The sequence below is a fragment of the Impatiens glandulifera genome, chromosome 7, assembly GCF_907164915.1.
Source record: "Impatiens glandulifera chromosome 7, dImpGla2.1, whole genome shotgun sequence".
Lineage (NCBI taxonomy): Eukaryota > Viridiplantae > Streptophyta > Magnoliopsida > Ericales > Balsaminaceae > Impatiens > Impatiens glandulifera.
The window spans coordinates 4,592,206-4,609,078 of NC_061868.1; the positions used below are offsets into that span (position 1 = coordinate 4,592,206).

A 16,873-nucleotide genomic window follows, 5' to 3' on the forward strand; every position below is an offset into this window, starting at 1 on the left:
ATAGATCGATACGTTTACTCCACAACGATATTATGACGATATGGGAAATTTTTTCGAGAAAACCGGTGAAGACGATCGGTAAACTCATATTTTCTTGAGAATCTTATAACTCGTTAACGCTATTATTTTTACGTTTATTCGTTTTTGAGCATTTTGACTTATAATTTTATCATTATTCCCCAAATGATTAATTTTATTTTGTTTATGGTGTGTTTAGTGACACTTTGAACACTCATATTTTGTATTGTTTAATTTTTATGTTTAAACGACTATCATTTATTTATATTTTATTATATATCTTATTGCATGAATTTTTTTATATAAAAATAAATAAATTATAATACAATTCAATTATATATATATATATATAATTAACTAACTTAAATTAATATGAATATTAATTTAAAAGCTTGTTTTATTTTTGTTCTCTATATATAAACTTATAATAGGATTTTTTATGCTTATAGGGTAAAATATTAACTTTTTAATGTAGTTAAACAAATTGAGTGTTAAACTTTAATACACTTCAAATTCTATACTTATTTTTAGTATTGTTTAGTGAACTCAATTTTGTGATCAACTCAACTCAATATATATTATGTTCAAATTAAAAAATTTTATAAATATTTCTTAATCCCTTTTATTATGAGAGAATTTGAACTAAAACCTTTATAATCAATAATTCTAACTCGATGCCTCGTCAATATTCCTGAATCTATTTTTGGAGGAAAAACGACTTAGTGTCATTTCATTAAAATCTCAAATGGGGAAGAAAAAACGGACATAGTTTTCTCTAACTTTCTAACAAACCTAGAAAGTTAGAGTAAAATTCAAGAAACAACATCCAAACAATTCAAGCAAAGTAACAAACATGACTTACAAACAAACATAAAAAATTAACTAGCCTTAAAACATTTAAAAGACGTGACTTCATAATAGTTGACTTTCCATTCGCGACAAAGGAGCCATTCTCGCTCACCTTTAGGAACCCGCCTCCACGTTCTAATTAGCGCACCGCAATCAAATACTTAATATCGCTCCACACATGATCAACGTTTCGACAAACTCTACCAAAGACTAGCATTTCTCTCGGCCCACAAGTGATAAATGATGGCTACAAATCCGCATTTAAAAACATTGGCACGGAATTTATTACCTTTGGCGAAGGTGTGGGCAGCAACATTGATCTCATCCCAAGACTCCGACAAACTCCCAATACCCATAGCCGAGGAGAATAATTTCCAAATGGATTTAGCAAATGGACAGCCTCTAAAATGATGATCAATAGATTTCAAGGACCCACTACAAAGCACACAACTAGGATCCGGGATATCCATGTAAAAAAGAATACGATCACGAGTGTTAAGCCTTCTCCGGAAGACAAGCCAAAGTATAAACCGGTGTCTCGGGATAACTCTAGAGGACCATACAAGTGAAGCCCAACCCACTGACCTCTCTCCCGAATAACGCTCCAAATCGCACTAGACTTGATTTTTCCATTCTCTTCCGCTTTCCACAAGTGCACATCAACCATATTACAAAGATTGAGACCGCTCAAATGGTCAATAACTCTTTTTGACTTCCAAGACCTGAATAATATTCGAAACCCAAAGCCCGCTATGAATGTCGTGAACCGTGGTAACCGAATAATATTCCTGAATCTTGATTCTAATTGATTGTCTTACTTTATTTATTTATTGTTTTACTATTTCACATATAAACTTAAAATTATTGATTTATTTGTGTCTTACTATAACACTTACCATACTAAATACAAAACTGTGAATTTTTGTGAAATATTTAGTTTAGAAGTTACTTATTATATAACTACATTTGTGAAGGGAAGAATGTCAATTTTATCACTGAACTAAATTTTGTTCGTTCATACCACTGAAATTGAGATTAATATTCATCTATGTCACTATTTCACCAAACCTTTAACCCCGTTAAGTTTTTGTTAAATGAAACGACATGTGGAATTGACATGTCATCTTTTTCAATTAATATATTGACATGTCATCCTTTTTAATTAATATATATTATATATTTATTTATTTAAAATTCTAAATAATAAAACATTTACAAAGCTATTAATAATTTCTCTCTCCGGCCCTAATTAACTAAACCCACAATTTTTCTTCTCTAATTCACCTAATCAATCAAATAGATTCACCTTTCTAAAACAGAGATAAGTAAATGCTATCCTGATAATGCATTCTTATTGATAATATAAACCCTAATCAATCAGATAGATTCATCTTTTTAAAATGGAACAATAATCCATAAATATAGGAAGAGAAAGGAGAACAAACTCTAAAAAGATAAGGAAGCATATAGGAAGAGAACAAGAACAATAATCCAGAAATAAGCCTTCAACAGAAAGAAAAAGATTTGTAAACTTCATTACCTGTCATCATTGTTCATTGTGAACTTTGTTTGAGGTCTAAGGCTCAGCTAAATGTCAAAGTTCGTCGTGGTAGGGTTCTGAAATCAAAATCTCATTTCACATTGCCCTCAATTCTCTCGCTAACTCGTCAGTCTCCCTTCGGTTTCTTTATTTGAGAAATCGAATCCTTTGAAGAACAAGAATTGGAGAAGAAGAATGGTGGGTTTAGTTAATTAGGGTAGGAGAATGAAATTATTAATGACTTTGTAAATGTTTTATTATTTAGAATTTTAAATAAATAAAAATATATATAATATATATTAATTAAAAAATATGACATGTCAATATATTAATTAAAAAAGATGACATGTTAATTTCACTTGTCATCTCATTTAACAGAAACTTAACGGGGTTAGAGGTTTGGTGGAGTAGTGACATAGATGAATATTAATCTCAACTTCAGTGGTATGAGCGAACTAAAATTAGTTCAGTGATATACGTGAATATTCCATTATAGTTCAGTGATAAAATTGACATTCTTCCCCATTTGTGAATTGTACTCGTGTTTGTTTTAGTTATATGCATTAGAATAATTAGGACGACTTTTCAAATAGTTAATTTTAAATTTTAAACATAAATGATTGTAAATATATATTTTAAAAAGCCTATCTAACTTAACAATATTTATTCATTTTGAAGGTAAGAAACTAGTTTAACCCCAAAATCATGATCTCTACTCCAATTTAAGACGTTTTAAATAAGAATCGAACTCGTGACCTTTAGTTAGTTTTGAAAAACACTATTCTCCCTTGAACTACCTTAATTACTTTTATGTGTTTATTTATAAATGTTCGAATCTCTTACTAAATAAACATTTTATGTCATGCAAAAAAGATTAGCAACAACGTACATTTAGTTTAAGTTACAACATTTAATATAATTAAATATAATATATATATATATATATATATATATATATATATATTTAAGAGTAATGATATAAATAACACCCTTATACAACATCTTCGCATAGCACCTACCTCATTTGGAAAGAAAGAAAAAATATTTTTCTCTCTCTTTTATTTTTTTAGGATATATTTTTTTATTTCTTTTCAAATGAGATAGGTGCTGTGTGAAGGTGTTGTATGTATCATTACTCTATATTTAATAAGCTTTTTCACCTATAAAAAAAATATATATATATATATTTATAAGAAATTAAGTCTTATTAAATTAAATAAAAAGTTAAATATAAAACATTAATTTATAAATAAAAAAATAACATCTAAAAAAAATAATATACGTAAAATAAATTTATAAAGATTAAGATTCTAACGAAACTAATCCACCAATCACGCGATTTAATCAGGGTAACTCTAAGGACGAATACATTTGGATTCTATAATAATGAGAAATGAAGGAGAACAAACCGAAAAAACAATTAAGCGGTGTTAGAGAAATCTCTATTCGGAATTTTGAGCTGCAGTAAAATTTATCTTTATCCGAGGGTTGGTAACTAATGCCGAAAAAAGTTCTGTCAAATGATAACTGACAATATACAAATATGGTTAAGATAGCGAAAAACTCATCGAAATCATTATAAGATACTTGTAAAAGGGCCTTCAGATGAAAAATTTCCAAAAACTCCTTAAAATAAAAATAAAAAGAACTCTAGATTTGACAACATCATCTCCTTTGTTGTAAAGGAGATGAAAATATATTCGAGAAATGGTCACCAACACGATTTAAAGGTATAAGCAACAAACGACCCACCAAAGATTAGAAATATTATTCGAATTACAATAATTCGATATGACAAATCAAATCGTGTAAATAACCAAACAAAATACAACACCAACTCAAGTTTGAGTAGTGGAAAGTGAAACAAGGCACCATTCGATGCCAAAAATGTTAAAATATAATATAATATATTTGTAAGATATTATCACAATATTATAAATTGTGATAATATCAATATTATATTATTTAGTTTCCTTATATGTCAATTATAATGTCTATATAATAGACATAATCTATGTAACCAAAAATAACAATTCAATATCATCGTTCTCTCTTTAGTTTAACAAAAAAACTACTGAAGGTGTCATAAATAAGATAATTTTTCTGCAACAACAAGTGATATCAGAGTTGTACGGTGTTTGATCTGTTTCAGTGATGATATAAAAAGGGAAATAGGTGATGAACAAAAGCTGGGAGAACGAAGGGGTGATGCACTTCACGCCACTCACGCGTACTAACTACGCGGATTGGGCAATCCTAATGAAGGTGCATCTACAAGTGCAAGGCTTGTGGGATGTCATTGAAAATGGTGCGGGAGGTATTCGTGAAGATCGACGGGCTATGTCGTTACTTCTCTAGGAAGTGCCTTCGGAGTTGATCCAAACCCTTGGAAGCAAAAAGATGGCCAAGAAAGCATAGGACACACTAAAAATCATGCGGGTCGAAGTTGAACGTGTCCGAGAAGCCAAAGTACAAACACGTCAGACAGAGTTTGAAAACTTCGTGTTTAAAGACGGCGTGGGGTGGAGGTTTTCGGCATTCGACTTGTGGAGATCATCAACGAGCTCGAGGTGTTGGGCGATCTAGTGTCCGAGCACAAGACAATGCTCAAATTCCTTTGTATTGTGTCATGTGCATACAAGTAGATGTCGATGGTGATTGAGTCACTCATCAATCTGAAAACGTGATCCATCGAGGAACTCACAGGTCGACTCCTAGTCGTAGAGGAGCGCGGAGAACTCGATGATGTTAGATTTTCTGGTGAGCGACTACTACTCACAGAAGAGGAATGACGGTCTCGGAAAAGACAACGTGAGCAAGGCAAAGACTCATTCAATAACGACAACAAGAAAGGTGAAAATGGTGAACGAAAAAAGGGAAGTTGTAAGTACTGTGACATCCCTAGTCATTTGGCCAAGGAGTGTCGCAAGGCGAAGCGAGACTAGGAGAAACAAGAGCAAGTAAATCTCGTAGAAGCAAATTCCGAGGAAGATGAAGGTCTGATGCTACTGATGGCACAGATCTGTACCACAACATCGGCCGACGATGACGTACATGAGATATTTTTAAATGAAGAATAGGTTGTACCTAGGGATACCATTAATGGCGTGTGGTACAAGGACACGAGATTTAGTAGTCACATGCCATGTGACAAAAATGTGTTCACAACGTTTGACGAAACTGTAAAGGGTAAAATACGGTTTAACGAAAATTCTGTGGTAAATATATGCATAAAGGGCATGTTGATGATTGAATGTGTCATTGGCGACCAACAAATTCTATCTGATGTGTTCTATATCCCAAACATAAAGAGTAATCTCCTCTCCTAATCTAACAGCATCGAGTTCGTCGCGCTCCTCTACGACTAGAAGCCAACCTATGAGTTCCTCGATGGATAACGTTTTCAGATCGATGAGTGACTCAATCGCCATCGACAACTGCTTGTATGCACACGACATACTACGAAGGAATTTGTGCACTGCCTTGTGCTCGAACACTGGATCGCCCAACACCTCGATCTCATTGACGATCTTCGCAATTCGAATGTCGAAAGCCTCCACCCCCTTGCTGTCTTTAAACGCATGATTTTCAAACTCCGTCTGACGTGTTTGTGCTTTGGCTTCTCAGACACGTTCAACTCCGACTCACATGATCTTTAGTGTGTCTCATGCTTCATTGGACGTCTTTTTTGCTTACAAGGGTTTGGATCAACTCCGACGACACTTCTTAGAGAAGTACAAAGACCTCCCGCACCATTTTCAACGACATCCCACAAGTCTTGCGCTTGTAGATGCACCTTCATTAGGACCGACAATCCGCGTAGTTAGTACGCGTGAGAGGCGTGAAGTGCACCACCCCTTTGTTCTCCCAGTATCTGTTCATCACCTCTTTTTCTTTTACTAACATCAAACACTATACAAATTTTTTTCTCCCCATCAAGGTAGCCCAGTGATAAGAGTCGGCTTAAGAGACCAAACGAGTTCGATTTCATCTGGAAGCGTTTTGAGTTTAAGCGGGAAAACATGGTTGTTGGGTGTCATGCTAGTTCTCATTTAATTCTAAAAATAATAAGATAATTTTTCAAGTTAGCAATAATATATATATATATATATATATATATATATATATATATATATATATATATATATATATATATATATATTAGGTATAATATATATATATATTAGGTATAATATATATATATATATTAGGTATAATATTTTTTGGCATTACTTACTAACCAAATAATTTTAACTGTCGTTTAAAATATTTGATAGAGATTTTTGCGATATTATTTCATTAATTCGTTCGATCTGCTCTACTTAACATTTATTGTTCAAAAACGCAAATAAATTATTCTTTTTGAGATTCTCAACAAATTTGTATGTTCGATTTAATTTTTTTTTTTAAATATTTTAAACAACAAAAGAAAATTCATAGTGTGGGCTAAAAGGTTACCTGCAGACAAACACACACTAGTGGCCATTGCAAAACAGCAGTTGCCCATGATTTTTTATTTTTTTTTCTAAAATATTATTAAATTATAAATTTGTGACCAACTAAGATAAGTCTTATCTAAAGCTAATAAATATCAAGTTTAATTCTATTTAATAAAACTCTAATTTAAATAAAATAATTCAATTTACAAACGTGTCACAGGTAAGATCAAAGTTTGTCTATCTTCCGCAAATGGACAAATTTATTTTCGATAAGAGAGTCTTTGTCATACGCATCTTCCTGCTTTTTCAGAGTAAATATATTACATCTCCATCGAAGAACAAGACGAAGAAGAAGGAAGAAGTTCAAACTCAAAGCATTCCTACTAATACTGTCTGTATCATGCTTTAGATCGAAGCTTTACTTTCACTATCGCAATCAATATACTCGAAGCCGTATCTCTCTTTGAGCTCACACCATTTGCACAAGTCGCGTACAGCTTGGAACCAGCAGTAACACTTCTTTCCTCCGGTTTGCTTCTCTCTTTCTATATTTTCTCTGAAAACTTCGTATTAAGCAGTTACTTGTATGTAAAACTGAAAACGAGTTTAACAACACGCAGAAATGACTTCTCTCAAGAAAGAGTACGAGTTCCTGAACGATATCGGACTTTCTTCTCGCAATTCCGGCTGTTATATCGATGGCGCCTGGAAAGGAAACGGTCCGATTGTTTATTCTATAAATCCTGCTAATAATCAGGTTCGATTCGTTTTCTTTACTGAGTTTTTAGTCTCATTTTAGATTTTCCAGCTTCGTCATTCGGAATCAACTCCGGATTCAGATTATGATCAGATGTATAGTAGAAGAATCACTGGTAATGAGTTGTAATTGGACTTGGATAGTCGGATATCAGGATATGAATATGATGTCGTTGCTGTTGTTTTTATCTCTTTTTCAACATCTTGACGTCTTCCTTTTATTGATAATATAGTGGTTTTGCTTATTCAGACAATTGCTGAAGTTATTGAAGCTTCTCCGCAAGACTATGAAGAAGGGATGAAAGCTTGCTCAGAAGCTTCCAAAATTTGGATGCAAGTGAGTTCAGGAAAATAAATTTAACATTATTGAGACATTGATACAGCTTGAAGTAATTGCATTATCAAATTTCAGACTTTGAGATGCTTTCTTTTCTCGATTTCAGTCAATTTCAGTCAATCTCTGCTTAATTTTAGATTATAAAGAAATTGCATTTGTAACTGTGAAAATTGAATTAAATCTCTCACATATACTCAGTGGTGTTGTTGACATCTTGAATTCATCTTCACACAAATTTCACATCATAAATGAAGCCATGGAGATCTCTCCTTTTCTGATACGCAGAATGTCCATTACAGGTACCTGCACCAAAGAGGGGAGAAATTGTTAGACAGATAGGTGACGCACTTAGATCCAAACTCCAGCAACTTGGCAGGCTTGTTTCACTTGAGATGGGAAAAATACTTGCTGAAGGAATAGGAGAGGTTCAGGTATGTAATGTTCCTTCACACTTTGACTGGAATTCCTTGTATGACTCTTACTGGGCTGCTAGTGCGAAAATACATGTCACATTCATTTAGTATATCTCACTTGGATAGTGGGGTGCTTAATTATCACGTGTGATTAGTGTGAACTAATGCTTTTGTAACAAATCAATGTTTAGCACAAAATGATGCATCAAGGAGCTTTATCATGTCAACTTCATCCTGCTTCCCTGTGTGCTTTCAAATTTTAACATTGGAGTATTTACAAATCAAGGCAATGGTTCTTCAAGTTACTACAACTATTCTATCTTGGTGTTGCAAAAGAATTTGGAGAAAGCATTTAGTAAATGACTTGAAATGTTGGAACAGTCTTGTATAATCTCAATATGTTGATTATGAAATCTACTATAGATGCCCACTTTGGGTTGTTCAATCAGTAATAGTCGGTGAAATCTACCCAAGAGGTTAATATCTCAAGTTTGATTCCCGCTGGAAGCACTTTGATTGAAATTGGGGATCATGCCGGTAGAATGTTATGCTAGCGTCCTTTAGGAAAAAACCTGACATCTCTCTTCAAAAAGGAAATCAACTGTAGATGAACTAAATTTGAAGCCAGGGATGTTGGTTTAACTGCAATTCTTACATTGTTTCATCTACTTTTCCAAATTTTGTTGTAAAATGTCAAGGTCGAATAATGTAATATTTACTCTCGGCAGAAAAAACTGTTACGATTGATCGCATATCAGTGTTATTATTTTTTCTTGACATATTGTTACTGCTATAACTGATGGATATGGGTTTTCTCAATTGAATGTTAACCTGAACAATGTTTCTAATCCAGGAAATCATAGATATGTGTGATTTTGCTGTTGGTTTAAGCAGACAACTAAATGGATCAATCATACCTTCAGAACGTAAGTTCCAAATATCTGCAGTTTCACATTCTTCTAGATGTAAATACTATTAGAATGTAACATTTATTGTTTTGGGCCAACAATAGATTCAAGTACAAGTTAATTTAGCTTTGCAGTTATATTCTTCATGCAACAAAATGCATATATAATATTTTCACTCTATCATTCTTCTCTTTGACACCTTGAAATTGTTTTTTTGTTGTATTGACAGGTCCAAATCACATGATGCTGGAGGTACATGATATTTCTTGTTCCCGTATTTGGGGAAGGGGCATTTATTACTTCCTGTTGCTTATACTTTATTAATTTCTGTGCACAGATGTGGAATCCCCTCGGGATTGTGGGTGTAATCACTGCTTTCAACTTCCCATGCGCAGTTATGGGTGAGTTTTGGTGCCTATCTGGTCTGCAAAACAATTAAAAAAAAGTCAAATGTTGGATTCTGCCCTTTAATACAACTGTATTGGTTTCCAATAGATCACATATTAGATGAAAAATAACTAGTATGAAACAGAGGTTGTACTTGTTCATTTACTTGGGCTGTTATTGTTCCCACTTGTTCTGAAAGTTGATATTCAACACAAATAGCAAAGGATATTCTTCTTTATTAGTTAACAGTGATATTAAAGTGGTCTAAATTTTCTGTAACAATTTTCTCTCTTGTTATAGCCTTTTTCTTCCACAGTTATTATCATGCACACTTCATCTTTCAGTAAGACAATTCGGGTATATTGTGGCTTTTCAGGATGGAATGCTTGCCTTGCGCTAGTCTGTGGTAACTGTGTTGTGTGGTGAGTGAATATTATTAGTTTACACTTTACAACTTCTATCCACTTATATATTTAGTTAGTTCAAAAACTGCACCTGTGATTAGATTCTTCTCTTACTATCTTCGGGTATATGGAATCTTCGTGGGGAACAAAAAAAATTATTTATACTAAAAATCATTTTAACCAAAATTATCTATAAATTAATTGTCTTAAATTAAATATTAACAATACTACAACTTTTTTAATTAAATTTATTATTCTAACAAAAATAGCATATAAACAATAAAGTAGTGTTCTATAAAGATTTTAGTTTGCTTTTGTTTTGCTTAATTCGGTTAACTTGCATATAAGTTTGTCTAACTTCCTTTTACTGCAGGAAAGGTGCTCCTACGACTCCCTTAATTACTGTTGCAACGACGAAAATAGTAGTTGAGGTTCTGGAAAAGAATAATTTACCCGGTGCTATCTTTACCTCTTTTTGTGGTGGTGCTGAAATTGGTCAAGCTATAGCAGAAGATACTCGCATACCTCTGGTCTCATTTACTGGTAGTTCAAAGGTACTTATATATCTTCTGCTCACATTTCTGTTGGAGTAAATCCATAAATAATCCCTTATAGTATTCATCAATTTTGATATTCACCCTTAAACTATAAATTCATTTTGATAACCCTTTTTAAGCAACAATTTTAAACGAGATTGTTTTCAAACTTTTAGTCCCACAGAACCATTTTTGTTTACAAGACAAGACCCTTTTATTTTGGTCATGTCAGCTCCTAGATAGGAAAATGAAGTTTTGTTTTTTCTTTATAAGTTAAATAGATGTCTTAACACTTGACAGTTAGAACGGAAAAAAATCCCGTTTAAAATCACTTAAAAATGTATGGGTTATTTGAAAACAGTTCCCTAATTTAAGGGATGATTTCAAAATAGGCGCACACCTTGAGGCCTTATTTATGGGTTATTTCTTTCTATTTGAATCCATCAAATTAGTAACTCCCTACAAACAAAAGAAAAACATTTATTTATAATTATTTTGTCTTTATGAATTGTTCTGTGCACTCTAGGTGGGTCTAGTGGTACAGAAAATAGTAAACGAAAGGTTTGGAAAATGCTTACTGGAATTAAGTGGAAATAATGCGATAATTGTCATGGATGATGCCGATGTTAAACTTGCTGTTCGGTCTGTTCTGTTTGCTGCTGTTGGCACAGCTGGCCAACGTTGCACAACATGCCGCAGACTGGTAATTACAGTAAAATGTTTGTTCTTGTTATATTGCATTTGAAGTTTTTATTGTGATATACTAATTACCTTTATTCTCTCTTTGAAATTGTTTTGTGAAAACAAGCTACTTCATGAAAGTATATATCATACAGTACTTGATCAACTGATTGATTTATACAAACAAATTAAAATTGGGGATCCTCTGGAGAATGGTACTCTTCTTGGACCTCTTCATACTCAAACTTCAAGGAACAATTTCGAGAAGGGAATAGAGATCATCAAAGCTCAGGCATGTATAATCTATTCTACATATTAAGGGCTTGTTTAATATGAGGTTATTCTTTTAGGAAAAAAGTATTATATAATGAAAAGTGGTTTATTTGGGTAAATGGCGAAAATATCATTAGTATTTAATATTTTACTTTTGTATTTTAGTTAATGATTTGATGGGAGAAAACATGAATCAAACCTAAGTAATTCATTCACCAGATACTAGCGACTTGTTTGATATTTGATTATTTGAGTTTATTTTCAAATAATCCACTATTCAATTATCATCACATAGTTCAAATCATCAACTAAATACCAAATTACCCTTACTTTTATTGTATTTTAAAATTAATAAAAACATTTTGTCATTTTACCTAAATAACCAACTTCTTACATCAAACAAGATTTTTTCCAAATGCTCCCACTTAGGCCTTGTTTGGATTGGGTTATTTGAATAATCATCAAATAATCCATCTTCTTTTCATACATTCTCTCATCAATCACATCATTCAAATTATCAAAAGTCTTTTTACCTAAATAACTTATTTTTTCATAACCTTACAAGGTTATTTACATAATAACCGAATCCAAATAAGGCTTAAATTATACAAATAACCCAGATTAAACAAGCTCTAGGATCGTTTTTATCAAGATTTTGAAGGATAGAACATATTTACAGTTGTAATCTTGTAACTCTCTTCAGGGCGGTAAGATCCTTACTGGAGGAGCTCTGATAGAATCAGAAGGAAACTTTGTTCAACCCACTATAGTTGAAATCTCTCCTACTGCTAATGTGGTTAAAGATGAACTCTTTGGTCCTGTTCTCTATGTTATGAAATTTAAGGTACTTCTTGATCAAATGATGTCCTATTTATTGAGTAACACCTCATTTTCCTCTAGATTTGTTGAATACTCTTTTACAAAAATTCTGTGTAGACACTGAATGAAGCGATTGAAATAAACAACTCAGTGCCTCAAGGATTAAGTAGTTCTATATTCACGGGCAGACCCGATATTCTCTTCAAATGGATTGGGTGAGTTTATTAATACAATAATGTCAGAGATATAACCCTTATTATTTTAGTTGGTTAGAAAATGAATTTCTGTAAGTTTGATAAAATCATCTTTTTGGGTGGATTTCTAAACTGATATAACCAATATGCAGGCCTCAAGGAAGTGATTGTGGTATTGTGAATGTTAACATTCCAACAAATGGGGCAGAAATTGGAGGCGCGTTCGGCGGTGAGAAAGCCACCGGTGGTGGTCGTGAAGCTGGGAGTGATTCTTGGAAGCAGTACATGAGACGCTCAACTTGGTGCGTAATTTTATATAGAATTATTGTCATTCATGATTAGTTGAGGTGGAACCGTGCAAGAGTTTTCATGACCATTTTCCAAAAATAAAAAAGAGCTTGTTTGATGTAGATTATTTGGGCTTAAATCATAATAAATCATTCAAATCATTTTTTATATCATTTTAAAATATTAACTACTAAGGATGTTTATTAACTCAATCAATCATTTTAAAATCCAAATAAATCACGTTTTATATAAACAAGTTTTTAGATTATTAACCTATTACGACTAAAAACATATTATGATAGTTCAAGTGACAAATGATCTTATCTAAGAATGCTCTAATTTAAATGGGGTTATAGAAGTGAAGATCATGCTAGCATCCCTTTGGAACAAACCCCGGTCATAATATGTTTTAGATTATATACAAAGAAGCTCTAAATGGCCCTCGAGGTTGTAGATTTGGTCATAATATGTTTTAGATTATATACAAAGAAGCTCTAAATGGCCCTCGAGGTTGTAGATTTGATTCTCATTCAAAGCACGTTTATTAAGTAAAAGTTAATTTTGTTTTTTTTTGGGTCAAGAGTGGTTTATGAAGTTTGTGTATTCTAAAATATCGCTTTCCTCATTTTTAATGTTATTTTCAGCACAATTAATTACGGCAGTGAGTTACCATTGGCACAAGGAATCAACTTTGGATAACCGCCCAATCCCCAACGACGCCAAGTATGTTTACCTATTCCACCATTAATGGAAAAATAAAAATAAAAATAAAAAGGTGAGAATTGTTGTGCTATTTTCATGTTATTAATATCTTTGAGAAAACTATCAATCTTAACAATGTCAAGTGAATTGATATACTCTATGTCTAATAATGCCTAATTCCAATTACCTTCTTATGAACCTGCTGCATTCTGCATTTCTTCTATGGCTGTTCTTAGAGTTTATGATAGGTTACTGAACCTTACTTCCATTTTGCTATTTCGTTTTATCAAAGTAGTTCTATAATTGAATAATTAGAAGGATAAGAGACTAAATTTGCGCCTATTATGTCACATAGCTTTGATGGTGCTTTCTCTTCTGTTTAAAAACCTCAAAGTATAGTCCAACAAAGGTGTATAAGTAGTTACATGACATTTCCAATTCCTTCATTCTTATGGGAATCTATCCAAATGGGGCTGAGTTTTAAGAACGACCACTGCAGTTATGGCCCCCACTTCAACATAGGGCGTTTTTAGTGGGAATCGAATGAGAGACCTTTAGTCTCTAAGGTTCACTTGAGCTATCCTAGTGGGTTCAAACGGGACAGTTTTTCTGAAAGAGGTCTGTCTTTGATTCCCACAAAAAAACGTTCGGATTCAAGTGGGCGTCGTGCTAACTTTCTCAATAGAATAAATTTTGGTCAACCTAAGAAATGAACAATTCTTCTGTCGCTTCGTTTTGCAGTTTCATTTGGTATTTTTTTTCAATTGAATAATTAGAAAGAAAAGAGACTAAATTTGCTAGCACGACCTTACTGTCATGGCCCTCTACTTCAACTTAGGACAATTTTAAAGGGAACTCCAGACATTTAATATCTTAAATCCACTTGAGTTATCCTAGTAGGTTCAAACATGACAGTTTTTTTTTAAAGAGATTTGTCTTTGATTCTCACTGAGAAAGTGATTGTCGTGCTAGCTTTCTTCGTATAATAAATTTTGATCAACTAAGAAATGAACAATTCTTGCACGCTTTCTTTTTGCAGTTGCATTTTGTAATGATTTGTTTCTCCAATGAAATTATATCGACAAATTACTCCTTCGATGCATTTAAATAATTATAAAAAAAAACTACTCTAGTTATGGGATGACTTAATTATTTATTTATCTTTAGGAAGTATAAGGGTAAAATAAGAAAAATATTGAAGTTGAAACATATAAATAATTTTTTTTACATGTTAAAATGTGTTATATATTGATCCAAACCATAATGAATTGGTACAAACAAGAAATCTGTTTAGGTTATTAAAAAAATTGGATTATGTAGAGAAATAATTGGGATTCTTTAGTACTGTTTCTGATAGTTTTTTTCTTTTTAATTCTATCTGTGGATTTGAGAATTTGTATTATGTAATGATTGAAGTTATTTAATAATTGAGATTTATTTAGAGAATCTCAATTAATTTAAGATAATCCAAACCAAACAATCCTAAACTATGACTATTACAAGTTCCAACTGTGTTTGTTTCTTTATAAATAATAGTTAAGGCAGGGAATTAACAATAACAATAATAGGACTGACAACCTGTAGGGCTCAACCACCAATGATGTAGTTTCAAGAAATATTTTTTTTAAGAAAAATAGGTTATTTAGATTTTATTTTCTTGAATTATAAATAAATTAATTAAAAGTAAAAATAAAGTAAAGGTATTCTAGTATTATTTTAATTGATGAATTAGATAATTTTAGAGTTAAAAAAATGATGAGATAGTTAAGTTTTGTATAAAAATTTGGAAATGATCTTAAATCAAACTAGAAATTATTTGATATCTACTTGTACATTATAAGTTATAACCACAAATGACTTGTTTTGGAATCAAATTTTAAACTAATCAAGTGTAGGGCTAATAGGCATAATTCAGTATTATTCTCTTATGCTCATAAATATGCTGCTAGGTATTTCTATTTTTTTTTTCTCTATTTAAAAACTAAAAGAGGTCTCGTAGACCATTTTTTTTATAAAAAAAATAGTTCGTTCATTTAAATTAAATAACACCCTCCTTGTTTTATTAAAGTTTGGGATGATGATTGAGAGCGATTTTTTAAAATAAATTTAGGGAAGTTATCGTAATTATGTCATATTATTTCAATTTAAAACGTTTTCAGTAGGGCGTGCAAATTTTTACTCGATATGAAAACACGAACCGAATATGACAAAATTAAGTTAGGATCATGTATTTTTCACCTGACCGGTCAAAATCAGATCGATCTAAAATGACCTAAATAGACTCGTCTTACAATTTTCTTTTATATTAATTATATCGGATTGAATCGAGTTGAGCTAGATCAATCGGGTTAGGTCATGCCAATTACAAATGAACATATCAAGTTGTGGTTTTGACCTAACCGGTGAGGTTAAGTCAATATCTTCAACTTGTTATCTGAAATCGACCTGAAATGCCTCCTAAATTTTAGTTAAAATTAAACTTGTGAACCTTTAATTTTTTTGGCATTATTATCAGACTTATTTATTTTTCTAATACAATTTATACCAATATTAAATCTTGAAAGGGTGAAATGAAATAATTTTTTATTAATGAATAATTCAACTACTAAGTCAAGATGTATTGGTAAGATGTGGGTAAAGTGGGTGATTTTTCAAACCAAAAGATAAAAGATTATTAATTCAAGAATTATTTAAACCATAAGAAAATTTCATTTTTTTATTCTTTTCCAAATAATAAGCTTAAAAGATTGGTTTGTTTTTTTTTTATTATTAGTTTCATCTCTCCTTTTTATTGATTTTGTCCGAATCCTTAAATTATGAAGAACTCAAACCCTAATTTTCCAAATACAAAAAGGAGAATAAATCAACAAACCATGTATATAATATATAATATATGACTGATCAAATACCTAATTAATCAAACTATTCTCAGGTCTTTTTGAAATCTTATTTGTATTCTCCAAGTCTTCTCTAAATTTATCTAGATTCTCACTCAAACCAAATAATTAGACAACAATATTTTTAAATAATTTAATTTAAACCCAAATAATAATACATCAAACAAACAAGCCCTTGCCGACTGGCGATGTACACCACAATATTTGGAGACTATCTGAAAACGATAATTATGTTTTTTTAAGTCTGGATTAGACCAGAAATAGCCAAATATTAAATAAACTTTTTATTTTTGTAATTTTTTTGATTATTATTGTTGGTGATATTTTTATTTATGCGTCCTCAAACACTTTATGCATTTATAAATAAAATTAATATTATGCTCCATTCCAAAATGAACAAACCAGATTTTTTTTTTCTTTTATATAAAATTG

At 31.7% G+C, this 16,873-nt stretch overlaps 1 protein-coding gene across 2 annotated transcripts; it reads left to right on the forward strand.

Annotated features, from left to right (window-relative positions):
- Window positions 1-7,162: 7,162 nt before the first annotated feature.
- LOC124945874 (aldehyde dehydrogenase family 7 member B4) lies at window positions 7,163-13,711 on the forward strand. 2 transcript variants are annotated; one of them, XM_047486390.1, is made up of 15 exons: window positions 7,163-7,375; window positions 7,467-7,603; window positions 7,853-7,939; window positions 8,239-8,370; window positions 9,206-9,278; window positions 9,490-9,512; window positions 9,598-9,661; window positions 10,024-10,069; window positions 10,425-10,605; window positions 11,114-11,290; window positions 11,396-11,560; window positions 12,245-12,385; window positions 12,478-12,575; window positions 12,707-12,856; window positions 13,487-13,711. In XM_047486390.1, exons 2-15 carry the CDS (start codon window positions 7,469-7,471, stop codon window positions 13,539-13,541), a joined length of 1,527 nt encoding a protein of 508 aa, XP_047342346.1. In that variant the 5' UTR covers window positions 7,163-7,375; window positions 7,467-7,468; the 3' UTR covers window positions 13,542-13,711. The 2 variants fall into 2 exon arrangements, with proteins under 2 accessions (XP_047342346.1, XP_047342347.1); XM_047486391.1 differs by having other exon boundaries at window positions 7,163-7,356.
- Window positions 13,712-16,873: the final 3,162 nt, after the last annotated feature.

Excerpts from the sequence above, each read along its gene's own strand:
- LOC124945874 (XM_047486390.1), top strand. The coding sequence starts at position 7,469 with ATGACTTCTCTCAAGAAAGAGTACGAGTTCCTGAACGATATCGGACTT. Across the intron at positions 10,070-10,424 it reads TGTGGTAACTGTGTTGTGTG|GAAAGGTGCTCCTACGACTC; the intron begins GTGAGTGAATAT and ends CTTTTACTGCAG. Across the intron at positions 10,606-11,113 it reads CATTTACTGGTAGTTCAAAG|GTGGGTCTAGTGGTACAGAA; the intron begins GTACTTATATAT and ends TGTGCACTCTAG.